At 46.8% G+C, this 27,572-nt stretch overlaps 1 protein-coding gene across 1 annotated transcript in view; it reads left to right on the top strand.

Annotated features, from left to right (window-relative positions):
- NKAIN4 (sodium/potassium transporting ATPase interacting 4) overlaps positions 1 to 27,572 on the top strand; it is a 97,362-nt gene that overhangs the window by 23,624 nt on the left and 46,166 nt on the right. The window contains exons 2-3 of the mRNA XM_056867657.1: positions 21,964 to 22,101; positions 26,090 to 26,170. Of these exons, the coding sequence (XP_056723635.1) occupies positions 21,964 to 22,101; positions 26,090 to 26,170 (219 nt within the window). The remainder of the gene's footprint in view (positions 1 to 21,963; positions 22,102 to 26,089; positions 26,171 to 27,572) is intronic.

Raw genomic sequence — 27,572 nt, 5'->3', positions numbered from 1 at the left:
TTTCTCGCAGAACCACCGAGCAATTTCTCATGAAACCCTGGTTGAGAAACGTGGGATTAGAGTGTCGGAGGAGGAGGAGGAGCTGGGAGACCCAGGTTCAAATCCCCACTCATGACACAGAAGCTCGTTGGACAAAATCGGGCCAGTCGCACTCTCTCAGCCTAACCTACCTCACAGGGTGGTTGAGGGTAAAATGGAGGAGAGGAGAATGATGTAAACTGCTTTGGGTCCCCTTTGGGGAGAAAGGTGGGGTATAAATGAAGTAAATAAATATATGGACAAGGCAAAAATTACATAATAGGGTAACACATACAGCAATGGATAGTGTGTCTTATTCACACGAGCATAGTCTACAGTCCCTTTCCTTTTATCAAAGCGTGTTTCTGAACCATTTTGTTACAGTACAGCCCTATCAGTACAGTACAGTTAGGGCTTCCAACCTCCAGGTGGTGGCTGGTGATCTCCTGGGATTACAACTAAGAGGTGATATGATAACAATCTCAGAGTACTTGAAGGGCTGCCATATGGAGGAGGGTGCCGAGTTGTTTTCTGTTGCCCCAGAAGGTCGGACCAGAACCAACGGGTTGAAATCAAATCAAAAGAGTTTCCGTCTAGACATTAGGAAGAATTTTCTAACAGTTAGAGCAGTTCCTCAGTGGGACAGGCTTCCTCGGGAGGTGGTAAGCGCTCCTTCCCTAGAGGTTTTTAAGCAGAGACTAGATGGCCATCTGTCAGCAATGCTGATTCTATGACCTTAAGCAGATGATGAGAGGGAGGGTATCTTGGCCATCTTGTGGGCATGGAGTAGGGGTCACTGGAGGTGTGTGTGGGGGGAGGTAGATGTGAATTTCCTGCATTGTGCAGGGGGTTGGACTAGATGACCCTGGTGGTCCCTTCCAGCTCTACGATTCTATGATCTGCTCCAGACAACAGAGATCAGTTCACCTGGACGAAATGGCCACTTCGGAAGGTGGACTCTATAGCCTTATACCCCGTTGAAGTTCCTCCCCTCCCCAAGCCCCGCCCTCCTCAGTGTCCACCCCCACAATCTCCAGTTATTTCCCAACCCAGAGCTGGCAACCCTAGGTGGTCTGGAATTTCGTTCCAGCTATTCGGCTGCCTGTCTGAAAGTTGCTGATGCGGGTCAGAAAACAAGAGTCCCACGGTCAAATGAAATTCCCATTCTAGCGCCTTCTTTTTAAAAAATAAAACCACTGATTTTCAGGCAGGGGAAATGCAAAAGACGCTTTTAGCATCCCGTACGCCAACAGCTCTGAAAGCGAGGGTGGAAAGTGCAGAAACGTCTAGTGTTATTGGGAGGGCAGCCCTCTCTTCTCGGAGCCTCGCCCCCACCCCCCATCTCAGCTATTCTCTAATGAATTTCCTTCTCTTGCCTGACATCAGCTTGATTTGTAATGTAAATTACTCGCCCGGCATAGAGACAAGAGCGCTGCGGGGTTCTAATTACAATTTTCATTAAACTCCGTCTGTTTCCGAACATCCGAGCCATTCTGGGGCTGCGGTGGGAGCAAAAGGAAATTAAAGCGGCATCGACACCCAGCCACAGAGGACAGGTCAATCCTGCCCAGCTGTTGGAGAGAAAGCAAACCCCGAATCCAACTCTGTCACCAACTTCTGCCTTGTGGGCGTAGTAGTGAAGAGCGGCGGACTCTAATCTGGAGAATCTGGCTTGATTCCCCGCTCCTCCACATGAGCGGCGGAGGCTAATCTGGAGAACCAGGTTTGTTTCCCCATTCATCCACATGAGCGGCGGACTCGAATCTGGAGGACCAGGTTTGTTTCCCCATTCATCCACATGAGCGGCGGACTCTAATCTGGAGAGCCGGGTTTGATTCCTCCCTCCTCCCCATGACGCCTGCTGGGTGACCTTGGGTTAGTCCCAGTTCTCTCTGAACTCTCTCAGCCCTACCTACCTCACTCCTCCACACGAAGCCAGCCGGGTGACCTTGATCTAGTCACAGCTCCCTCAGCCCCACCTACCTCACAGGGTGCCTGTTGTGGGCAGGGGGAGGGAAGGTGATTGTAAGCCAGTTCGAGCCTTCCTTAAGTGGGAGAGAAAGCCAGCATGTAAAAACCAACTCTTCTTCTCACAAGGTGACTGTTGGGGAGGGGATTGTAAACTGCTCGGAGACTCCTTAAAGGTAGAGAAAAAGCGGAGTATAAGAAGCAACTCTTCTTCTTCTTTAGGAGAAAAACCAGGCGGCGGTGTGGACTGATTCCTTCCCCCCTCCTCCCACCCACCCATTGCTGTATGGCCACAGTAATGCTAGGGGTGATTTGAAACAAAACTGGCCTGGGTTAATTTTTGTGTGCATTTTTCAATGTAGTGATCCCTTCTTGGCCTAATTAGAAGGATTAAGACATTCTTGCTCTGTCTGAAATCCATGGGGGGGAGGAGAGAGAATCTTTGTTCCTGTAAAAGTAATTGGTAGCAGTAGGGTTTGCCAGCGAGCAGAGGGTGGGAAATACCTGGAGGTTTTGGGGGCGAAGCCTGAGGAGGGCAGGGTTTGGGGAGGGGAGGGACTTCAGTGCCATAGAGTCCAATTGCCAAAGTTTCTCTAGATGAACTGATCTCTGTCGCCTGGAGATCAATTGTAATAGCGGGAGATCTCCAGCCACCACCTGGAGGTTGGCAACCCTAGGTCAGAGTGGTCTGCTGTAAATCTAAATTTAAATAAAGTTAAATAATATAGGCAAAATGTTATGTTTTTTATAGTAATAATAGTATAAGATAATTTTAAATACTGTCAAAACACTTCTCCGGAAGTCTATTGGTGGTGGGATACACTGTTAAGGTGGGTGGTGGGCATTAGAGCACTGTGTATTTTATAATTTATATGGTATGGGGTAATTTTGAATGATGTATAAGTGCTCTTTTTTGTATCTGTATTTTTTATGTTATTGTTTTCTTTGTTTTTTATAATGTGTTTTTTATTATAAAAATAATAAAAAATTAATATAAAAAAGTGGTCTGCTGTGAAATGAGACTGTTTTTGAATTGATCTAAGTGGTGGTTTGGGCACGGTGTGGCGCATGGTGCGCATCCAAATGTGCAGGGGCCGCTTTTGATTGATCCTCATGGGACTTTCTATTGCGTCCATGCTCAAGGGCTTGCCACACGGAACGGCTAGCTTTGTTTCTCACCGCTGTGAGGAAAGGCCTATGGAAAGGTCCACAGTGGCACTCATACATGAACATACATGAAGCAGATCCTTGGTCCATCAGGATCAGTATTGTCTACTCCGACTGGCAGCGGCTCTCCAGGGTCTCAGGTTGAAGTCCATCGCATCACCTCAGTCATGGTCCTTTTAACTGGAGGTGCTGAGTATTGAACCTGGGAACTTCTGCACTCAAAGCAGGTGCTCTTCCACTTAGCCACAGCCTCTCAGAAGGCTGATACTAAACACCAACTTAACAGGTGCCACATGGCATCCTCTCCAGGGCCCTCTGTAAGGCAGCTGCAAAATGTGTGGTGTTATGGAAAGGATGTTAGACTTGCAAGCCAGGAGCCGTGAGTTCAAATCTCTGCTCAGCTAGGTGTGTTGTTGCTGATCTTGAGAAGAAGGCAGGAGGCTGCTTCCTAAGAACATGTCCTTTCTTTTAAGCTGGAGAAGGAATTTCTCTTATAGAAAAGGGAGGGGCCGTGGCTCAGTGGTAGAGCATCTGCTTGGCAATCGGAAGGTCCCAGGTTCAATCTCCGGCATCTCCAGTAAAAGGTGACTAGGCAAGTAGGTGATGAGAAAGACCTCTGCCTGAGATCCTGGAGTAGCCTGCTGGATTAGACCAGTGGTCCATCCAGTCCAGCATCCTGTCTCACACGAGGCCAACCAGTTCCTCTGGAGCACTGGTTCCCAACCTTTTTTTGACCAGGGACCACTAGGACTTTTTTGTTCGGTCCAGGGACCCCAAGGTTCAAAATAAAAATTCAGAGAATTTGAAAATAAACTTTAATCATAACTGTTAGTTAAACATTAAACTTAGAATAATATTTGAATACATATATTTTATAATAGAGAACTTTTAATTGAAAATATTAATTTATTATGGGTTTATAACTTTGTTTCGCGGACCTTAATTTAGTTCTCGCGGACCCCTGGGGGTCCACGGACCCCTGGTTGGGAACCAGTGCTCTGGAGGTTCAGAGGCCGAGGCCTTCCCCTGATTCTGCCTACCAGCAGAATTTTTGTTTCTGCCGTCTCTGTAGATGTAAGTTTCCTTCGGTCACTATGGCTAGTAGCCATTGACGGGCCTCTCCTCCATGAATCTGTCTTACCCCCTTCTTAACCCATCCGTGTTCCTGGCAGTCACTGCCTCCCCTTTTAGTGAACTCCAGTTTAATTACTAGACTTGTGCATGGGAGTTGGTTTTCTTTCAGTTTTGTTATTAATTCCAAAAGGGAATATCCCCTTATTGGTTTCATATGGTTTGTTTCATTATTGCTTCTTTGGTTATTGCTGTTTTGCTTTCATAATTCTGTTTCATTGCTATTTCCCAGTGGTGTCCGTGGAAGACCCTCACACACACCTTTCTCTGGTCTGTACCTTCATGGTTTACCTGAACAAAACTCAGAGGGGTTGTATCCTATCTATCTGTCTGTCAACCTGCTGACCTACCTGCTGATCTCTCTCTCTCTTTCTCTCCCTCCCTCCCTCCCTCCCTCCCTCCCTCCCTCCATCAAAATTAAATCAAAAGAGTTTCCGTCTAGACCAGTGGTTCCCAACCTTTTTTTGACCAGGGACCACTAGGACTTTTTTGTTCGGTGCAGTGACCCCAAGGTTCAAAATAAAAATTCCGGGAATTTGAAAATAAACTTTAATCATAACTGTTAGTTAAACATTAAACTTAGAATTATATTTGAATATATATATTTTATAATAGAGAACTTTTAATTGAAAATATTAATTTATTATGGGTTTATAACTTTGTTTTGCGGACCTTAATTTAGTTCTCGCGGACCCCTGGGGGTCCATGGACCCCTGGTTGGGAACCAATGGTCTAGACATTAGGAAGAACTTTCTAACAGTTAGAGCGGTTCCTCAGTGGAACAGGCTTCCTCGGGAGGTGGTGAGCTCTCCTTCCCTGGAGGTTTTCAAGCAGAGGCTAGACGGCCATCTGTCAGCAATGCTGAATCTGTGACCTTAGGCAGATCATGAGAGGGAGGGCACCTTGGCCTTCTTCTGGGCATGGAGCAGGGGTCACTGGGGGCATGGGGGGAGGTAGTGCTGAATTTCCTGCATTGTGCAGGGGGTTGGACTAGATGACCCTGGTGGTCTCTTCCAACTCTATGATTCTATCCATCTATTAAATTGATATCCTTCTCTCCTCCGCGCTGCCAGGCTCAGAGCGGCTAATACTCCCCTAGGAAACCTGCATTGCCAAATTTCAGACAGACAGAATAAAGCCTCCCCCAATTTTTAAGGTATTGAAAGGCACTAATCTTTAACATTCAAGTCTGGGAGAATTGATAGGAAATATTCCAAACCGTAACAGTAATACAGACAGCATTGCAGTTGCTGAGCTTGAAGAATAGTAGCATGAACAAGAGGCAGATTGACAAGGCAAGGGAATTTGGTGGCACAAGGAAGGTAAGGCATCTGGGTGGATGGGCAAGTAGGAAGCAGGGAGGCTTTGGAAGTATGGAGAGCAGAAGAACCAGGACCCTAAAATCATAGAAATTGTGGCTAATTTTTTTGTTGGTGCGATGGCAATTCGCTCTTCCTTTTAATAAGTTATTTTATGTCCTTACTGTACTTGGATGAATGTTGGATATGCCAATAAAGGTATCTGAACTGAACTGAAAACTGAAAATATTTTTGTTAGTCTTTAAGGTGCTACTGGACTCTTGCCCTTTTCTACCACTGCAGACAGACTAACATGGCTACCCACTGTGAACTGAAAACTGGAGAGCAGAAGGCAAGAACAGGAGCACAGACTGCAACAGGAAATTTGGCCCTGCAGGGCAGGCATTGGGAGGAGAGAGAAAGGCAAAGCCCCACCTCATATCCTTCAGGATTGGAATACCTCACATATGTATACAGTTGCCTGGTCCCCCCCGCCCTTGCCACCAGCAGGAGCTTCCTTGTGGTGCTGGTGTGGAGAGCCCAGAAGGGACGCTGTAGCACATTCCTTGGAAATATCTGTGGTTTCCATAGAGGGTTTTTTTTTTTAAGGGAAGTGCTAGAGCGTCCAGGTCGCTTTCGGGGCAAACCCGGAAGGGACGTTATTTCGTCGTTGACGGCCCCCTCTTCAGCTGGCCTGCTTCCCCCTCCCCGCCAGCCAGCTGAGGGGCGGCAGGCCGGCCATTTAATTGGTGGGCAATTGCCCATCATTAAATGGCATATGGCAATCCTACCTATGTATGTAATCCTAGTGGCTACAGCTTGCGGTCAATCAAGACAGCCTACAGCCTGTCTTCTCCCTCCCTCTAAGGAACGCTGTGCTCTCCCTAAGCCTTTATAATGAAAGACATCAGAACATGTTTCATTTTCATATTGATTGCAATAATTATGAAGTTAATTCATGCCATAGTATTCCCTGTTACTATGTATGGGTGTGAAAGCTGGACAATGGAGAAAGCTGATAGGAAGAAAGTAGATTCCTTTGAAGTGTGGTGTCGAAGGAGAGTGTTACGGATATCGTGGACTGCCGAAAAAACAAATCAGTGGGTCTTAGATCAAATCAAGCCTGAACTGACCCTAGAAGCTAAAATGACTAAATTGAGGCTGTCGTACTTTGGTCACATTATGAGAAGACAAGAGTCACTGGAAAAGACAAACATGCTAGGGAAAGTGGAAGGCAGCAGGAAAAGAGGAAGACCCAACAAGCGATGGGTTGACTCTATAAAGGAAGCCACGGCCCTCACTTTGCAAGACCTGAGCAAGGCTGTTAAGGATAGGATGTTTGGGAGGACATTCATTCATAGGGTCACAATGAGTCGGAAGCGACTTGACGGCACTTAACACACACATGATTATGAAACACCCCCATTTTCATAATTATTGTTATTAATATCAGAAGAAATGCACAAGTCTATTAATTACTCACTGAGTTAAGAAGTATTTCCTTTTGTCTATCCTGAACCTATTTCCCAACAATTTCATTGGGTGCCCTATTAGTATTATGGGAGATAGAGAAACAGCTGTCTGTTTCAATTTTTTCCACCCCATGCATAATTTTATAAACCCTCTATCGTATCCCCCGCTTAGCCCTCTTTTTTTCTAGACTGAAAAGTAGCAGAATCTCTAGCCTTTCCTCATAGGAAAGGTGTTCCAGCCCGCTAATCATCTTGATTGCCTTCCTTTGTACTTTTCCTAGCTTTGCAAAATCCTTTTTGAGATACCACTAGCAGAACGGCACACAGTATTACAAAGGAAGCTGCATTATACCTTTGTACAAGGGGGTTACAATATTGGCTGTTTTGTTTTCAGTCCCCTTTCCTAATAATTTCTAGCATGGAGTTTGCTGCTGAGTTGACATTTCTGTTGACCTTTTCACTGCAACCCCAAGATCTCTTTCAATCTGAATCTCAGCCTTTTCAGACCCCATCGGCATATATTTCAAATCAGGATTTATTTATTTTTTGGTTCCAATATGCATCGCCCACTCTGAACTTAATTTGCCGTATTGTTAGAGAGATTCTCCTGTAGCTCTTCACTGTGGGCCTTGTTTTGTTTTGTTTTTCTGTAGAATTTTTATTGACAAGAAAATTTTTAACAATAAAATTGAAAGTAAAAGTCCCCTTCCCTCCCTCGTGTTAAGTGTCCAACCCCCCCCCCCCATTGTTACTTCCGGAGAAGTACCCCTTAGATTTATATAATCCATTATTTATTTTATTTCCCTTTACTACCCGTATTTTATTTACAACTCTTATTCACAATCTTCATAAAATCAATCTTTGCCGTGTTAGCCCAATGTGCAAAGGCCTTATGCCAATCTCTTTTAAACTCTTCTGCTTCATTCTCATGTAGACTATTAGTTAATTTGGCCATTTGTACAAAGTATAATAGTTTATCTCTCCAGTCCTTTAAAAGAAGCCTAGTTTCTCCCTTCCAGGTTTTAGCTATTAATATTCTTGCAGCCGCAAAGCTATAATGGCAAATTGTCTTATCTGCCTTCTCCATTCCTTTTGGTAAAAGGCCTATTAGGCAGGATTCCGGTTCCAATTTTATATTTCCGTAGATCAAATTGTTAGTTTCTCTTATAACCTTTTCCCAATTTTTTTTAACTAATTTACACATCCACCAAGCATGGAAAAATGTGCCTCTTTGTTCCTTACATCTCCAACATTTATCAGAGATAGATGTTATGCCATTAAAGGTCTATGATGATGATTATGATCAGAGATAGATTTGTCAATTTGGGCCTTGTTTTTCACCATCCTGAGTAATATGGTTTTATCTACAAACTTGGCTACTACTCAGGTTGCCAGTTCTGGGTTGAGAAATGCCTGGAGATTTGGGGCGTGGAGCCTGGGGAGGGATCTCAACAGGGTGCAATGCCATAGAGTCCACCCCCTAAAGCAGCCATTTTCCCCAAGGGAACCAATCTCCATTGTGTGGAGATCAGTTGTAAAAGTGGGAGATCTCCAGATCCCACCTGGAAGTTGGCAACCCTAGCTACTACACTGCTCACCTCCGATTCCAAATCATTTATGAACAAATTAAATAGCACTGCCCCAATATCAGTCCTCGTGAGACCCCACTGCTCATTTTCTTCTATTGCAAGAATTGTCCATTTAGAAGAAGAAGAGTTGGTTTTTTAATATGTCGACTTTCTCTACCACTTAAGGGAGAATCAAACTGGCTTACAATCACCTCCCCCTCCCCACACAGACACCCTGTGAGGTGTGTGTGGGGGGGGCTGAGAGAGATTGACTTGCCCAAGGTCACCCAGCTGGCTTCATGTGTAGGAGTGGGGAAACCAACCCGGTTCACCAGATTAGTATTAACTGCTCATGTGGAAGAGCGGGGAATCGAACCCGGTTCTCCAGATTAAAGCCCACAGCTCCAAGCCACTGCTCTGAACCACTTCACCACGCTGGCTCTCTATAGCAGCCAAGGAGGGTTTTGCAGCATTGCAGAGATGGGGGTATTAACATTCTGCATGGTTCCATCTCCATCCCGCATAGTCAACAGAATCAATTGAGCAAAATGAGCAGATGGGGTCTAATTTCCTTAATTTGTCTGTGCAGATGATACATGGGCATGTATCATGATACATGAGCGCAGGCAATCTTGATCTCTGGTGGTGGGGGTCTCCTCTCCAGGTGTTTTCTTCCCTACACCACCTAGCAGCTGGAGGCAACTGATTGTTCTCTGCCAATGCTAGCAGTCAGGGGTACAGCAGCAACTGGACCATCGGGGATCAAAACACATCCATCTATTTGTTTACTTCATTTATACTCCACCTTTCTCCCTAGTGGCGTCCCAAGACAGCGTGGTATAGTGGTTAAGAGTGGCAGACAGAAGAAGAAGAATTTCTTCTCCCTTAGCCATTTAACCACAGCGGTCATAGATCACGATGGGAAGCCGTGTTAGTCTGTCTGTAGCAGTGGAAAAGAGCAAGAGTCTAGTAGCACCTTAAGGACTAACAAAATTTCTGGCAAGGGTATGAGTTGTTGTGAGCCACAGCTCACTTCTTCAGATACAGCTAGAATGTGAGTCCATCTATCCTGAAGTAGAGAAGAGTGAATTCAAACACCCAGTGGCAATAGCGTGTAAATATCACATGCCCTTCCACCTTCTACATTGGACAAACAGGCAAGTCCCTGCAACAAATATTAAATGGACATAAGCCTGATCTCAGAAACCACAACATTCAAAAACCAGTGGGGGGACTTTTTAACCTTCCAGGACATTCAGTTGGCACCCAGGACAGGAAGGCTGCCGGGTTTTTTGCTGTCAAGTCACAGCTGACTTATGGCGACCCCATAGGGGAGAGCCAGTGTGGTGTAGTGTGGTGTAGTGGTTAAGAGTGGTGGTTTGGAGCGGTAACTTTGATCTGGAGAACCGGGGTCGATTCTCCACTCCTTCACATGAGCGGCGGAGGCTAATCTGGTGAACCAGGTTGGTTCCCCCACTCCTATACATGAAGCCAGCTGGGTGACCTTGGGCTAGTCACAGCTCTCTTGGAGCTCTCTCAACCCCACCTACATCACAGGGTGTCTGTTGTGGGGAGGGGAAGGTGATTGGAAGTTAGTTTGATTCTGCCTGAACTGGTAGAGAAAGTCGGCATATTAAAAACCCAACTCTTCTTCAAGGCAAGAGACATTGGGAGGTGGTTTGCCATTGGTATTCCTTAGTGGTTTCCCATCCAAATACTAGCCAGGGTCAGGGCTGAGAGTGTGTGACTGGCCCAAGGTCACCCAGCAAGCTTCCATGGCGTGAGCAGGGATTTGAACCTGGAACTCTCAAGCTGCCTAAAGCTTCCATTGTGTGTGTGTATGTGTGTTAAGTGCCATCAAGTCGCTTCCGACTCATGGTGACCCTATGAATGAATGTCCTCCAAAACATCCTCTCCTTAACAGCCTTGCTCAGATCTTGCAAACTGAGGGCCGTGGCTTCCTTTATAGAGTCAATCCATCTCTTGTTGGGTCTTTTCTTGCTGCCCTCAACTTTTCCTAGCATGACTGTTTTTTCTAGTGACTCTTGTTTTCTCATAATGTGACCAAAATACGATAGCCTCAGTTTAGTCATTTTAGCTTCTAGGGTCAGTTCAGGCTTGATTTGATCTGTGTGTGTGTGTGTGTAAAGTGCCATCAAGTCGCAGCCGACTTATGGCGACCCCTTCTGGGGTTTTCATGGCAAGAGACTAACAGAGGTGGTTTGCCAGTGCCTTCCTCTGCACAGCAACCCTAGTATTCCTTGGTGGTCTCCCATCCAAATACTAACCAGGGCTGACCCTGCTTAGCTTCTGAGATCTGACGAGATCAGGCTAGCCTGGGCCATCCAGGTCAGTAGGATTTGATCTATAACCCACTGATTTGTTTTTTGGCAGTTCAGGGTATCCGTAACGCTCTCCTCCAACACCGCATTTCAAAGGAATCTACTTTCTTCCTGTCTTTCACACCCATACATAGCAATAGGGAATACGATGGCATGAATTAACTTGATGTTGGTGGCCAGTGACACATCCTTACACTTCAGCATCTTTTCTAGCTCCTTCATGGCTGCCCTTCCCAGTCTCAATCTCCTTCTGACTTCTTGGCTGCAGTCTCCCTTTAGGTTGATGATGGAGCCAAGGAATAGGAAGTCTTCAACAATCTCAATTTCCTCATTGTCAACCTTAAAGTTGTGTAATTGTCCTGTAGTCATTACTTTTGTCTTCTTGATGTTCAGCTGTAGTCCTGCTTTGGCACTTTCTCTTTTAACTTTCAGCAGTAGTCGTTTCAAGACTTTGGTAATTTCTGCCAGTAGTGTAGTATCATTGGCCTTCTGCTGCTGCTGTTAGGGGAATGGATTCACAGGATCCAGCTTTCTGTGCACACTGAAGCTTCTCTTTGGTCCCCCAAGCCACTGGACTGGGTCAAACAGTTCCCCAAGCTACCATTGTCATCGGAAGCACTTCTTCCAAAGTTTCATGCAACCAGAGAAATGTTTGATTCAGGTAGCTGCATATTAAACAGAGCATGTTTGCACCAGACATTGAATGATATTCATCAACAACAACGTTCTTCCTTGTACAGTCTGATTTAACATCTCAGAGTCAAACCTGGGCAGCCTTCCGATGAAACAAACCTTCCGATGCTTATCTGCAAATTTGTTACCTGATCCCTGCCAGAAATAAGGTTGAGGTGGCCAGCGGGTGCAGTCTATTAGTCTAAGTCCTGGAGTGCCTAGTTAAGTAGCTTTAGAAAGGGATTATTCTCCTGTCTCCTCTTGTGTTACAAGCTGATGCAAGTCATATGCAATTGCTGGATGAGCCAAGCGAGCTGTGTATCTGAACACATTAAGCTGCCTTATATTGAATCAGACCCTTGGTCCATCAAAGTCAATATTGTCTACTCAGACTGGCAGCGGCTCTCCAGGGTCTCAGGCAGAGGTCTTTCACATCACCTACGTGCCCAGTCCCTTTAACTGGAGATGCCAGGGATTGAACCTGGGACTTTCTGCATGCCAAACAGATGCTCTACCGCTGAGCTGCAGCCCCTCCCCATAACACATGAAGCTGCCTTCTACTGAATCAGACCCTTGGTGGCAGCATAGTTCCTGGATGCCATGACAAGCAGCTAGCCAAGCGGCACTGCCAGCATCTCGTGGGGTTGCCTCAGTTGTTTGGACTGAGACGTGGCTGGCCATGACAGCGTTCAGCATGCACACTGGGGGTTACCTGTCCCAGCACTGACGTGTGTGGTTTCCTTACCGCACCAAGCAGTTTCAGGAGGCTTACACTAATAGGAGAGGGGCAGTGGTTGAGTGGAAGAGCCTCTGCTTTGCATGCAGGTCCCAGGTTCAATCCCCGGCATCTCCAGTTAAAAGGACCAGGCAGTAGGTGATGTGAAAGACCTTTGCCTGAGACTCTGTAGAGCCATGGAGAGGGGCTGTGGCTCAGTGGAAGAGCCTCCGCTTTGCATGCAGAAGGTCCCAGGTTCAATCCCCGGAATTGCCAGTTAAAAAGAATCAGGCAGCAGGTGATGTGAAAGACCTTCTGCCTGAGGCAATACTGAGCAAACAATACTGTCTTTCATGGACCTGTGGTCTGATTCAGTGTAAAGCAGCTTCATGTGCAATAAACAAAAGGTTACAGAGTGCATGCAAAATGCCGTGCGTTCTGCCAAATTGCATCCGGCTTCCTTTCCACCTTCAGCTCCCATTATATGAAAGCTGAGTTGGCATCCTGGGGTTTTGTCCATCATTAAAAATGAGAAAACCCTTTGCTTGAAGGGAGGGTTATTTGAACTCGGCAGCTGTCAGTTGTCTCTGGCTGCTTTTATTTCAGGTTGCAATTTTGAATGTCAGGAGGCCCCGGGACGGGCAAGTGTCAGTTCCCTGGGAAGCAGACGGACCAAACTTAATACAGAATGGGACGGATTTTATTAAAGGGCGCTGCTGACCAAACATATCTGGGAGACGCAGCGGCAAATATCGCCCCCTTCCCATTACTCTTTTGACCTCTGAGGGCTTGAGAGGTCAGCGTGGACACAGAGATCACGGCGCACCGAGGAGTGTTTCCTTGACAACCCTTGCTAGAGGAGGATGGGGGAAATGAGATTTTATAAACGTGGCTGTGTATTTGGCAATGAAGTGATAACCTTAAGCGCCGAGTGGCTTCTGGCGCCATTCTGGTTATGGAGGCAGAGATGTAAGGAAATTCTTGACTAGTTTGCTGAGTTAAAACTGGCTAGTGAGCCGCAAAGACTAGAAACAGGAAGAAAAGTTCCAGGCAGTAAATACAAATAGAAGAAGAGTTGGTTTTTATATACCGACTTTCTCTCCCACTTAAGAATCAAACCAGCTTGTAATCACCTTTTCCCCCTCCCCCACAACAGACACCCTGTGAGGTAGGTGGGGCTGAGAGAGGGTGACTAGCCCAAGGTCACCCAGATGGCTTCATGTGTAGGAATGCAGAAACTAATCCGGTTCAACAGATTAGTGTCCGCCGCTCATGTGGACGAGTGGGGGAATCAAACCTGGTTCTCCAGATTGGAATCCACTGCTCCAAACCACCGCTCTTAACCACTACACCATGCTGGAAGGGATTGTAAGCTGCACTGAGACTCCTTAAAGGTAGAGAAAAGCAGGTTTGATTCCCCGCTTCTTCACATGAGTGGTGGACTCTAATCTGGTGAGCCGGGTTGGTTTCCCCACTTCTCCACATGAACCTGCTCAGTGATCTTGGGCCAGTCACAGTTCTCTCCGAACTCTCTCAGCCCCACCTACCTCACAAGGTGTTTGTTGTGGGGCAAGAAGAAGAAGAGTTAGTTTTTATACGCTGATTTTCTCTTCCATTTAAGGAAGACTCATGCTGGTTTGCAATCACCTTCCCTTCCCCCCCGTCCCCACAACAGACACCCTGTGAGGTAGATGGGGCTGAGAGAGCTGTGACTAGCCTAAGGTCACCCAGCTGGCTTCATGTGTAGGAGTGGGGCAACCAACCCGGTTCACCAGATTAGAGTCTGCCGCTCATGTGGAGGAGTGGGGAATCAAACCCTGCTGTTAGCCGAATTGCTCTATGATATGGGGAAATTAGCTTAAGCAATCGGTAACTATGTATTTATAAAGCGGGATGCACTCAGCTATACCAGAATCCGTTTAATGAGACCTTGAATAAAGACAGACAATGGATGCCAGATTAAATAGCGTTTATATTTTCTTTCATTTAATGATGCATACACACATACAGAGAATCTAGGAAATAAAAGAGAGGAGTACAGAGACATTTGCCGTAAGGCAGGTAGGAATATTTTTACGGGGATATACGATACCTTCCTGTAGTCCAGAGTTCCATAGTGTCAAGATGAATAAATGGGGGGGGGGGCAAGGGGAATAAATAGAGGGCAGGGGTAGCCCCCTGCGTACTCTAGCATGGCTGCTCACTCCGGCAGAGTGGCAGGCTGTATGAAATGGGAAGCCCTAAGGTAAGGTTATGGGTGTGGGCTACCCCAGTTATACTGTTTCTCTGGGGGTGGGATGATTGGATTAACCCTGCTAGGTTCCCAGGTGACAAAAGGGTGACAAGACCTTAATGGCCTGCTACCTGGGTGGGGTGAGGAGAATTTGGAAATCTATTCTGATTCCAATGACTTATGCAACCCCAAGAGAAGTCAGGAGCCTCGCTGATTGGCTTAATGGCTTGAAACAAAAGGTGCGATTGCTGCTAATGTCTGGAGATCTTTGCTGAAGAGCTAGTCATTGTTATCTCAATGTCTGCTGAATGGCTTTGCTGAACTAGTCCGATATTGCAAGGGGGGGGGTGTGTTGGTGCAGGCTACATGACTGGACGTATTCCCTGCAATATGGCTTTCACTGGAGGAGGATACACAGGAACATGGATGCCCTCTGGTTCGCTGGAGGGACTACTTTGGCTGCTGCTCTTTGACTGCCGGTTTTGCGGGATGAAGAGGAGTCCTTTCCATGGCGGCACAGGCTTGCCACTTGGTCTGGAGAGGCTGCTGCACACATCTGCCGGGGTTGCCATGACCAGTCCAGGAGATTGGCAACCCGTTAGGCTACACCACTCTCCAGATTAGAGTCCACCGTTCCAAACCACCGCTCTTAATTCTGTAATTCTATGATTCAGCACTAAGTGATGCCACATAAGGCCTCGGTCTGGCCTAAGGCCCCCCATTTCCCTGGGCTGTAAATTTTGGACAGTGTCCTGGAGTGAAGTCACCGAGGACTCTAATGAAAGGAAAGCCAGCACACACACAATTCTGCTTGGCTTTCCAAGTAATTTATCAAGCTGTTAAATCTTGGCACCTGATGCCGAAGAGCCATTAGCATCCAGGGAATCTCTGCCTGGGGACCAATTTGCTCAGCATCTTTTCAGAAATCGCCTCACTTCGAAGATGACTAATACAAGTAGTCGTCTTATGGAGACAGGTATTCTGGCCCCAGGAGCAGAGCTGAGCTTCTTTTCGTTGCTTAATTTTTTTCTTTTTTCTTTTGCTATTTTAAGGATTTAAGGATCATAGAATCATAGAGTTGGAAGGGACCGCCAGGGTCATCTAATCCAACTCCCTGCACAATGCAGGAAATTCACAACTACCTCCCCCCCCACACACACACACACAGTGACCCCTACTCCATGCCCAGAAGATGGCCAAGATGCCCTCCCTCTCATTGTGGGGAGGAGAGATGAGAAGATCAGTGCCTATGAGCTTCCTCTTCCCCCCATAGTCAACTCCTTTTCTTCCTTTGCCCTCTCCCGTCTACCCGAATCTCAAATCACTCCCCCATCTCGGATCTCTCCTGTGCATGTGTCTTCTTCAAGCTTTCCATGGCTGCAAGACCCCTGGGGAGGACTACCAGCTCATCCCTTTTAGAGTCATAGAATCATAGAGTTGGAAGGGACCTCCAGGGTCATCTAGTCCAACAGCCCCTGCACAATGCAGGAAACTCACAATTACCTCCCCCCCCACACACACACCCCAGTAACCCCTACTCCATGCCCAGAAGATGGCCAAGATGCCCTTCCTCTCATGATCTACCTAAGGTCATAGGAGCTGCCAAGCTGAGGGTTTTTTCCCTTTTTTTTGCAGAAGTGGGAGCTTTCTAAGGATGCCCCAAAGGGTAGAGACCACCCTCCTCCCGCTTGCTGGCTCGCCCTTTGCACGGGTGCTGATTAGCTGGCCATAATCCCCAAAAGTAATTACTCAACCATTTTCCCGGAGGAAAAGAGGCAGCCAAGCAGTGGGAGAGACTTCTAGTCCCGGGCAAATAAGATTAAGGGGATTGCAGAGCTGACTAAATTAACATGACAGGAATCTAGTTGATCACAAAGAGCCAGAGTGGTGTAGTGGTTAAGAGCGGTGGTATGGGGAACTGGGTTTGATTCCCCGCTCCTCCACATGAGCGGCGGAGGCTAATCAGGTGAACTGGATTTACCCCCTTCTCCAACACATGAAGCCAGCTGGGAGACCTTGGGCTAGTCACAGTTCTCTCAGCCCCACCTACCTCACAGGGTGTCTGTTGTGGGGAGGGAAAGGGAAAGTGATCGTAAGTCAGTTTGATCCTTTCTTAAGTGGGAGAGAAAGTCGGCATATAAAAACCAACTCTTCTTTGGGAGCTTTGGGTCCCCGTTGGTGAAGAAAAGAGAAGTTCTCCTGGAATTATGGCATTTCATCTAGCGTTGCCAGCTCCGGGTTGGGAAATACCAGAAGCTTTTTGGGGCAGAGCCTGAGGAAGGTGGGGTTTGAGGAGGGGAGGGACTTCAATGCCATAGAGTCCAATGGTCAAAGCAACCATTTTCTCCAGGGGAACTGATCTCTATCGGCTGGAGATCAGATGTAATAGCAGGAGGTCTCCAGCTAGTACCTGGAGATTGGCAACTGTAATCTCATCCCTGCTAAACTCCTTCCCCTCCCCAGACTCCACCCTCTCCAGGCTCCACCCCCAAATCTCCAGGAATTTCTTAAGTTGTAGATGGCAACCTTAGCAGTCTGTGCGTCCACCTGGAACATGCGGACAAGAAGGAAATGGGTAATATCTTGGAGTTTCCTGTCTTCAGGAAAGTCAGCTGTTTCAGGCTGATTTTAGCCCGTTGAGCCTTCCTGGGGAATTGTGCGAAGCAGCTGCCTATTTATCAGGCTTCCTTAGCAAAGCTTTTTATCCTTCTCCTGTGAACCTTGGATAGAATTTTCTTCCAAAACTGGGGAGGGGGATGAGGCTCTTCTCCCCCTCCTTGTTGTTGATTAATAGAGTTACAACCCTTAGCACTTAAGGCTTTGACAGGTATATCCTCTTTACACCCTTCATAAGAGGCCTCTAGGCCCTTTGCAGAGTGTTAGCAGGTGTCTTCCATACGTCCGGCGAGATTGACGTGAAGACATCTAGTAGGGAATTGGGGATCCTGGGGCAGATCTGCTGCAGATGCTGCTGTAAGAAATGTTCCAGATGTCTGAGACTGTGCATATCTGGTGCAGGCATGAAAGAAGTGTGATGTAGTGGTTAAGAGTGGCGGACTCTGGAGAACTAGGTTCGATTCCCCATTCCTCCACATGAAGTATGCTGGGTGACCTTGGGCTAGTCACACACTCTCAGCCCCACCTACCTAACAGGGTTTCTGCTGTGGGGAAGGGAAGGTGATTGTAAGCCATTGTGGTGTAGTGGTTAAGAGCCGTGGTTTGGAGCTGTGGTGTTTGTTCTGGAGAACTGGGTTCGGTTCCTCACTCCTCCACATCAGTGGCAGAGGCTAATCTGGTGACCTGGATTTGTTTCCCCACTCCTCCACATGAAGCCAGCTGGATGACCTTGGACTAGTCACACTCTCTCAGCCTCACCTACCTCACAGGGTGTCTGTTGTGGGGAGGGGACGGTGATTGTAAGCCGGTTTGAGTCTCCCTTTAGTGGTAGAGAAAGTCGGCATATAAAAACCAACTCTTCTTCTTCTTCGCCGCTTTGAGACTCCTTAAGGTAGAGAAAATCAGGGTATAAAAACTAACTCTTCTTCTTTTTCACTAAGCCAACAGAGAAGGAAAGGAACTTGGGAATGGCTTGACCTTTAGACAGGAAAAGATACCCCCCCCCCAAAAAAAAAGCCTTTATCTTCAGTTGAAGAAAAGCAAGAAGGAAAAGGCTCTCCCAGGGGCAGTTATTTTACCCTCAGCTCTATTTACATATTTGAAAATGATGAGTTGCAACTTTCCATATGTTGCCTCATCTGACCATGGTTGTTGGTTAGATGCCTAACCTACTCTGGGAAAGGAAAGTCACAGGATGCTTCTGCACATCAGTTATTTTCCACTTCTCATTTCTATGGCAGCCTTTGCTGCGGCAATGGAGTTGCCCACACAGCCGATGCCCTTTTCAATGTGGAGATATAAGGGAAAGGTGACCCCTTAGATCTCTAAAATGAAAAAAAAACTTTTTTTAAAAAGTGGTACTTGGGATTTCAGAGGAGCCAGTAGATTGTGTCAATAGATCACACTCAAAGCAACCTAGTGTTTGTGTGGATGGGATTTTTAAAGATCCTGCCCACGTTGGCATCAATTTCATTGCTACAGCTCTCCATGGCTGCCATTCTCTAGGCCACCAGATAACTGTTGGTTGCTAGCTACTGCATGATAACAGTATTATGAAGACAAACACTATTATCTGGAGATCAGTTGTAATAGCAGGAGATCTCCAGGCCTCACCTGGAGGTTGGCAACCCTAATCCACCACAATCCCACCCTATCCCCTTTGGACCAGGCCCATCTCGGCAGCTTCTTTCTTCCCGCGTTATCTCTCAGCGCCATATACCCCCAGCAGGGTTTCCCGGCTTAATAGGTAAACTCAAACGTTTGCAGGGCCGGCGCTTTATCTCCACGTCTAGGTTTTAACATAACAAACAAAGCCAATTAAATGCCTGGCTGGATCAACTGATTGCCGTCACGTGTCCTCTCGCCAGCCAACCAGAATCCAGGATGCATAAATGTCATTACGATATGCGCTTTGATCCTCCTAATGAAAGATTAAAGGCCTTACACGTTGCTGCCGGCTCTGACGATGCAGAGAAAATTGATTTTTCGAAATGAATAATGGCCTTACAGTATCCACTTGCTCAGGCATGGGACTTCTTCGTTCAATAGATTGGGAGGGGGGCCTCTTCCCATAGTGCTGACGATACCTGCCTTGCCCATAATTAAATTGGATCCACTCAAAGGGCAGGTGGAGTAAAGGAATACGTTTTTAAAAATTGGTTGGAGGGGGGAGGAAGAGGGAGAGAAACAGCTCCCCAAACCCAGGGGAGGCAGGAGAAGAGGCAGTGGTCTTGATCCGATGCAGGGTTCTTAAGAACATAAGACCAAGGCTCATCAAGTCCATCAGTCTGTTCACGCTGTGCCCAACCAGGCACCTCTAGGAAGCTCACAAACACGACGACTGCAACAGCATTGCCTGCCTGTGCTCCACAGCACCTCATATAATAGGCATGCTCCTCTGATCCTGGAGAGAATAGATATGCATCATGACTAACATCCATTTTGACTAGCAGCCATGAATAGCCCTCTCCTCCATGAACATGTCCACTCCTCTCTTAAAGCCTTCCAAGTTGGCAGCCATCACCACATCCCGGTTCAGGGAGTTCCACAATTTACCTGTGCGTTGTGTGAAGAAATACTTCCTTTTATCCGTTTTGAATCTCTCACCCTCCAGCTTCAGCAGATGACCCCACATTCTAGTATTATGGGAGAGGGAGAAAAGCTTTTCTCCCTGTCCACTCTCTCCAAACCATGCATAATTGTATAGACCTCTATCATGTCTCCCCTTAACCGCCTTCATTCTAAGCCAAACACCCCTAAGCGTTTTAACCACTCCTTGTAGGGCAGTTGCACATGTCCGTTCAAATGAATGGGGGATGCAGGTGAGCATGGTTGTAAGGTTCTGATTCTGAGGCTGACTGCCCCATCCCTAACCACTTACTATCCCATTTGCGGGAGGGGCAGCACCTTAGCAATAGAGCATCTGCCTTGTTTCAGATTTCAACAATCTTTGCCCTATTAAATTGCTTATTAGCTATCTCCCTTATCCAATCGATTACATTATGTAATCTGCATTAGGTCAGTCTCAAAGCGACTTATAATCGCCTTCCCTTCCCTGCAATAGATACCTTGTGAGGTAGGTGGGACTGAGAGAGTTCTGAGAGAAGTGTGACTAGCCCAAGGTCACCCAGCAGGCTTCATGTGGAAGAGTGGGGAAACTGAAACCGGTTCATCAGATTAAAGTCTGCCGCTCATGTGGAGGAGTGGGGAATCAAACCCGATCTCCAGATTAGAGTCTGCCATTCTTAACCACTATACCATGTTGGCTAGTCACTGATCTAGCTCTTCAGTTTTGTTATTTTTGTGCATTTATACCGCCACTGAACTATATGCCTTTGTTTTTAATATATATATTTAATATATATATTGTTTTATTATATATATATATATATATATATATATATATATATATATATATATATATATATATATATATATATATAATTTCATCAATTAAGCCTTCTTTTGCTTTATGGTGTGTGTTGCTCAGGGGGTTACTGAGACCAATCCCAGATAAAGCTTGTTTACATTACTTAATTTTTTTTAAAAAAAACTTTATTACATACATAAAAATTACACACATACATAAAATTGGGGGAAAGAAAAACAAAAAATATCAATCAAAATTACATACCGTTACAGGTAAAAGTAATAATAATAATACAAAAAGATAACGAGCTCAGCTATGCATATTAAAGCCAGCAAAAACATTACTCGTCTTCCTCTCCACGTTCTAGATTTTTGAAAGGTTTTTTTCCCATTCTAGAGATTATTGGGATCCAGACAGCATCTAGATCTTCCACATCTTTATCATTTTTATAATGAGTCAGCTTAAGTAAAAAGCTTGGTTACATTAGTGTGCCATGGCAGGTCGACCTTGGCACCTCCCCTCAAAAACCTGTTCATCCCCCCCCCCACCAGGTTCTTGCAAAAAAGTCAAGAGGGAGACAATGTCCACATGGGGAGGTCAGCGAGGGAAAACGGAGGCAGCACAAAGTTTGCTTTCTTTGCTGCCAGTGCCATCAGCAGGCGACCAGCTCTTTTTGGGCTCTTTGACAACTTGTTTTTTTGCAGGGACAGAAAGGAAAATTAAAGCGGGGGGGGGGGGAATGGCACCAGTTGAAAATGGTTGCCAAGAGGTCTTTAAAGGAATGCCACTAAAGTGGTCTGCCAAGTACTGGGAAGAGGAGGCTTTGCTTTCGGAGGGGCGGATAGACATGAAACCCCCCACAACCCTCTGAAAAATAAGAAGGAGGAGGAGGAGAGTTGGTTTTTATATGCTGGCTTTCTCTATCACTTAAGGCAGAATCAAACCAGCTTACAATCACTTTCCTTTCCTCTCCCCACAACAGGCACCCTGTGAGGTAGGTGGGGCTGAGTGAGTGGGACTAACCCAAGGTCACCCAGCTGGCTTCATGTGGAGGAGCCGAGGATCAAACCTGGTTCTCCAGATCAGACTCCACCGCTCTTAATAGAGATGTGACTAGCCCAAGGTCACCCGACTGGCTTCATGTGTAGGAATGGGGAAACCAGCCCGGTTCACCAGATTAGCATCCGCCGCTCATGTGGAGGAGCAGGGAATCGAACCCGGTTCTCCAGATCAGAGTCCACCGATCCAAACCACTGCTCTTAACTACTACACCACGCTGGCTTTTCACCCAAAAGCTCCTGACTGTCTGATCCAGTTCCGCTCAACAATTTACTCCTGTCTCTAAAACTAATGAGTCTCAAATTCTGTCTCCCCTCCCTGTTTTGTTTTTCAGCTCGCTGCCTTAGAGAGACAAGTATTTGATTTCCTGGGATACCAATGGGCTCCCATTCTTGCCAATTTCCTCCACATCATCATTGTGATCCTCGGCCTCTTTGGCACCATCCAGTACAGGCCGCGCTACATTGTGGTGGTAAGTAGCACAGAGCGTCCCGGGGCCTAGATGTGTTTGAAACTTGGCTTGTGAAAGCCAGGGTTCAGATAATCAAGTCTCAGTGCCACCGCAGAATTACTTGGTGTGTGTGTGTGTGTGTGTGTTAAGTGCCCTCAAGTCGTTTCCGACTCATGGCGACCCTATGAATGAAAGTCCTCCAAAATATCCTATCTTTGACAGCCTTGCTCAGATCTTGCAAATTGAAGGCTGTGGCTTCCGTTATTGAGTCAATCCTTCTCTTGTTGGGTCTTCCTCTTTTCTGCTGCCCTCAACTTTTCCTAGCATGACTGGCTTTTCCAGTGACTCTTGTCGTCTCATGATGTGACCAAAATACAATAGCCTCAGTTGAGTCATTTTAGCTTCTAGGGTCAGTTCAGGCTTGATTTGATCTATAACCCACTGATTTGTTTTTTGGGCAGTCCACGGTATCCATAACACTCTCCTCCAACACCACATTTCAAAGGAATCTACTTTCTTCCCGTCAGCTTTCTTCACTGTCCAGCTTTCACAACCATACATGGTAATAGGGAATACGATGGCATGAATTAATTAGTAACTCTCACTAAACCGTTCCATGTAGAGCTACCAACTCCAGGATAAGAATTTCCTGTAGATTTTGGGATGGAGCTTGGGGAAGGTGGGGTTTGGGGAGTAGGGTTGCCAGGTCCCCACTTACCGTCAGCGGGAGGTTCTGTTGGGCGAGGCTGGAGGGAGGGAATCCTGCGCGCTCCCAACTCCATTTCCGGTTTCCTAGCTTTTCTGTGCACGCGCTTGGAGCACGTGCATAGCAGGGATAGGGAGGAACGCTGCAGGCTTCCTTTCTCTGCTAGAAGCCCGATCGGGCTTGTAGCAGAGTCCGAGAGCCTAGAGCCTTCAGCCCCGCTGTGTGCACGCTTGGAGCGCACGCGCACAGCAGAGCTGGGAAGGAACGCCGCAGAGAGCCTGGCGCCTTCAAAACCCCACTGTGTGCCTGGCGCCGATTGGGCTTGTAGCAGAGTCCGGGAGCCTAGAGCCTTCAGCCCCGCTGTGTTCACTCTTGGACCACACGCACATCAGGGCTGAGAGGAACGCTGCAGCCTCCCTTTCCACGCTCCCTTTCCCGATTGGGATTGCAGTGTGGAACAAAAGGCTGGAGCCTTAGCTGTAGCGCGCGGGGGATTGTTCCCCCCTTTCTGCTTCCTCCCGCCGGTCATCAGCTGGTCAGCGGGAAGCCCAGTTGATTGGCGGGCAATTGCCCGCCACAACCGGGGAGTTGGCAACCCTATTGGGGAGAGGAGGGACTTCACTGAGGTATACTGCTATAGACTCCACCCTCCAAAGCAGCCATTTTCACCAGGGGAACTCATCCCGGTAGTCTGGAGATTGGTTGTAATTCTGGGATATCTCCAGGCCTCACCTAAACTTTGGCAACACTACTTCTATGGCTGGCTAAAAGAATCAGAGCAATCTTAATCAAGTCTACCTGGGTCTTGTCAATGAGGCTTACTCCCAGAAAAGTATTCTGAGTCATGCTACATGCCCTGGGTCATAAAGACAGGCAAATTATATATTTAAATGCAGAATGCTTGCATGTCATGCAAAACTGTTGTCAGGAATGAATGAAATAGGAAAATGTAGTTAACTATCACAGTAGAGTGTTATATGACCAGGTATGACAACTCATCTCCAGGCTACAGAGATTAATTCTCTTGGAGAGAATGGCTGATTTGGATGGTGGACTCACTGGCATTTTACCCTGCTGAGGCCCCTCCGCTCCTCAAACCTGGCCCTCCCCAAACTCACTTTTATGGGCTTCGTGACCCATTTTGGGTCAGGCCACACAGGTTGGTAAACACTGTCCTAAACGACCTTAGCCCAGTCTCACTCTTTCAGCTTAACCTGAAAGAAGGGCTGTGGCTCAGTGGTAGAGACTCTGCTTGACAGGCAGAAGGTCCCAGGTTCAATCCTCGGCATCTCCAATTAAAAGGATCAGGGATTGGGTGGTGGGAAAGACCCCCAAGACCCTGCAGAGCTGCTGCTAGTCAGAGTAGACAATACTGATCTTCATGGAATGATGGTTTGATTCAGAGGAAGGCAGCTTCACATGTCCCTGTGAGTTCAATCTTTCTCACAGAATGGTAAAGGGGGGGGGTGAAATGGGATAACTCCATCCATGCCTTTAGCTCTTTAGAGGACAGATGGGTATTTTGGGTATTTGTTAGAAGAATGAATGAGTTAAAATACACACACACACACACACACAGAGAGAGAGAGACCCTCCAGAAACAGATGCTTCCCATAATAAGAGTTTGTTTGTTCGTTCATTCATTCAAACAACCTTCACTTAGTGTTTGCTTTGGTTTTATAAGTACGTGTTTGTAAAGAGGTCTGGCGGGCTGCAGAACGCAACAGTAAATATAATTAAAAAATGATAAATGGACGTTTTATGGAAATTTAATGCTCAGCTGGTTATTTTATTCATCATCTGCATTCTCCAAAAGTGAAATTGCTACGCGGGGGCGCGGGGAAGGAGGCCTCTATTGACCAGTAGGCGTCAAGGGGCCTGTTTTCCAGTTCTATGCTTGATAAATCAAATAAAATTATACTAGCAGTAGATTGCAAAAGCCCCCTAAGTATTGTGATGCCCCAACAATGTGCTGAATGATGGAGATGTCCATCATTGGTCAGGTTAAAAAAATGAGAATCCAAAATGGTTTAAAGAAAGCTACCCTGGTCTGAATCATCAATCATCCCTGCCAACAAACTCAAGTTAAAAGTGCTTAATTCTCAGATCCGCTGACAAAGGACTTACCGGAACTCCAAGTGCATTAGAGTTTGGTAACTTTTGGAAAAGATGTTTGATACCCATGAACTGAACTTTTGCTGTTGACTGTGAGAACGATGCCTTTGGGGATTGTCTTGTACCTAATGCAAGGAAGCTACCTTAGCTTTTGAAGAGTAGAAAAACAAGGACCAGAACTGTAGCCAAATTATCACTTGGGGCTGTAAAGTAAGGTAACGGTCCCCTGCGCAAGCACCGGGTCATTCCTGACCCATGGGGAGACGTCACATCCTGACGTTTTCTAGGCAGACTTTGTTTGCGGGGTGGTTTGCCAGTGCCTTCCCCAGTCATCTTCCCTTTACCCCCACCAAGCTGGGTACTCATTTTACTGACCTCGGAAGGATGGAAGGCTGAGTCAACCTTGAGCTGGCTACCTGAAACCAACTTCCGTTTGGATCGAATTCAGGTCATGAGCAGAGCTTGGACTGCAGTACTGCAGCTTACCACTCTGCGCTACGGGGCTGTAGGCAAGAATTTTATTTATTTATAAACTGAAAACATTTCTATGCCACTTTTCTACCCAGTCAGGGGTCTAGATCTATGAATAGCTCTCCTGATGTTTTAATATTTTTTTAAAGCCGTGGGTTGGGGGTGTTAGATTAGGGATGTAGCATAGGGTTGCCAACCTCCAGGTGGGCACTGGAGTTCATCCAGAATTACATCTGGCCTCCAGACTACAGAGATCAGTTCTGCTGGAGAAAAATAGCCTCTTTGGAAGGTGGACTCTATGGCATTATACCCCACTGAGGTCTCTTCCCTCCCCAACCAGCCTCCACCCCCCAAATATGCAGGAATGTTCTAACCCAGAGACCATGTGTTCAGGGACAGAGGTAGGGTTGCCAGCATCCAGGTGGTGGCTGGAGATCTCCTGCTATTACAAGTCATCTCCAGGCATCAGAGATCAGTTCACCTGGAGAAAAGGGCCGCTTTGGAAGGTGAACCCTATGGCATTACGCCCCATTGAAGTCCCTCCCTTCCCCAAACCCCGCCCTCCTCAGGCTCCACCCCCAAAATCTCCAGGTATTTGTCAACTCGGAGCTGGCAACCTGAGGTGTGTCTCAGGCCAACTTCAGAGAGCTTTTGCCTGCTTATTATGTTCCGCTGCTACTTAACTCTCCCCCCTCCCTTTCTTTCTCCCTTCCTCAGTATGCCATCTGGACAGCCATATGGGTCACCTGGAACATCTTCATTATCTGCTTCTATCTGGAGGTCGGCGGCCTGTCGAAGGTGAGTGAGAGCCAGAATCAGACATTCTCAAAGCGGGCCGGGAGGACAAAGAAGGCAGGTGTGTGTGTGTGTGTGTGTGTGGCAACCCTATGAATGAAAGTCCTCCAAAATGTCCTATCTTTGACAGCCTTGCTCAGGTCTTGCAAATTGAGGGCTGTGGCTTCCTTTATTGAGTCAACCCATCTCTTGTTGGGTCTTCTTCTTTTCCTGCTGCCCTCAACTTTTCCTAGCATGGCTGTCTTTTCCAGTGACTCTTGCCTTCTCATAATGTGACCAAAATACGATAGCCTCAGTTTAGGCAGGTGTACATACATCATTTTAGGCTTTAGACTTAGTAGTCTTATGTGGACGGTAACATATTGTTATATGTGACCTGAGGTTGCCAACTCTGGGTTTGGAAATTCTTGGCGATTTGGAGGCGGAGCCTGGGGAGGGGTGAGAGCTGAGCAGGGATGTGATGCCATAGAGTTAGGGTTGCCAGGAAGCCCTTAAACGGTAGACTCCATTTTACCATTTGGGGAGGGGCTGTGGCTCAGTATTAGCGCATCTGCTTGGCATGCAGAAGGTCCCTGGCTCAGTTCCCGGCATCTCCAGTTGCAGGAAAAATATACCCTTCACATTTCGAGATTAAAGCTAGAAAAGAAAAGGGAGCAGCGGGATTAAATTGCTCTTTCAGAAACTGAATCCACTCCAGTGTTTTAAAAGGGAAGGGAAAAGGTTATCAATCATACTGGACTTCTTGCATGGTTTAGGGAAGAAATTAATTTCTTTGCCTCTTCAGAGATAGATCAGTGATTTGATTCTCTGGTGCCCCCATGGAGTAATTTCCCCCCCTGCTTTTCCTTTCATTTTATTTAACTTTATTTTCTTTTATAGATTGCCATTTTTGCCATTGTGTTGAAGGTGGTTTATAATGCCAAATAACTCCTACGGTACTATATGTATTACATAAAAGGGAAGAGAGATGGAAAGGGCAGAGGAAGTGGGGCCAATTCAGGCAGATAAAATCTTTAGAGCTTCAACACCTCACAAAAGTCTCGGATTTTGGAGGAGCCTGAGGAGGGCAGGGTTTGGGGACGGGAGGGACTTCAAGGCCATAGAGTCCTATTGCCAAAGTGGCCATTTTCTCCAGGTGAACTGATCTCTATCGGCTGGAGATCAGTTGTAATAGCAGGAGATCTCTAGCTAGTACCTGCAGGCTGGCAACCCTAATTCCAAAAGAGCATGCAAATCTGCCCTCCTCCCTTCTAGTCTGGGACTTCCAGATTCTTGGAGATTAGGGTTGTCAGCTCTGGGTTGGGAAATACCTGGAGATTTTGGGGGTGGAGCCTGAGGAGGATGGGGTTTGGGGAGGGGAGGGACCTCAGCAGGGTATAATGTCATAGAGTCCACCTTCCAAAGC

The sequence above is a fragment of the Euleptes europaea genome, chromosome 2, assembly GCF_029931775.1.
Source record: "Euleptes europaea isolate rEulEur1 chromosome 2, rEulEur1.hap1, whole genome shotgun sequence".
Lineage (NCBI taxonomy): Eukaryota > Metazoa > Chordata > Lepidosauria > Squamata > Sphaerodactylidae > Euleptes > Euleptes europaea.
The sequence above is the reverse complement of the archived record's forward strand: the minus strand, read 5'-3'. Positions and strand labels throughout refer to the sequence as shown.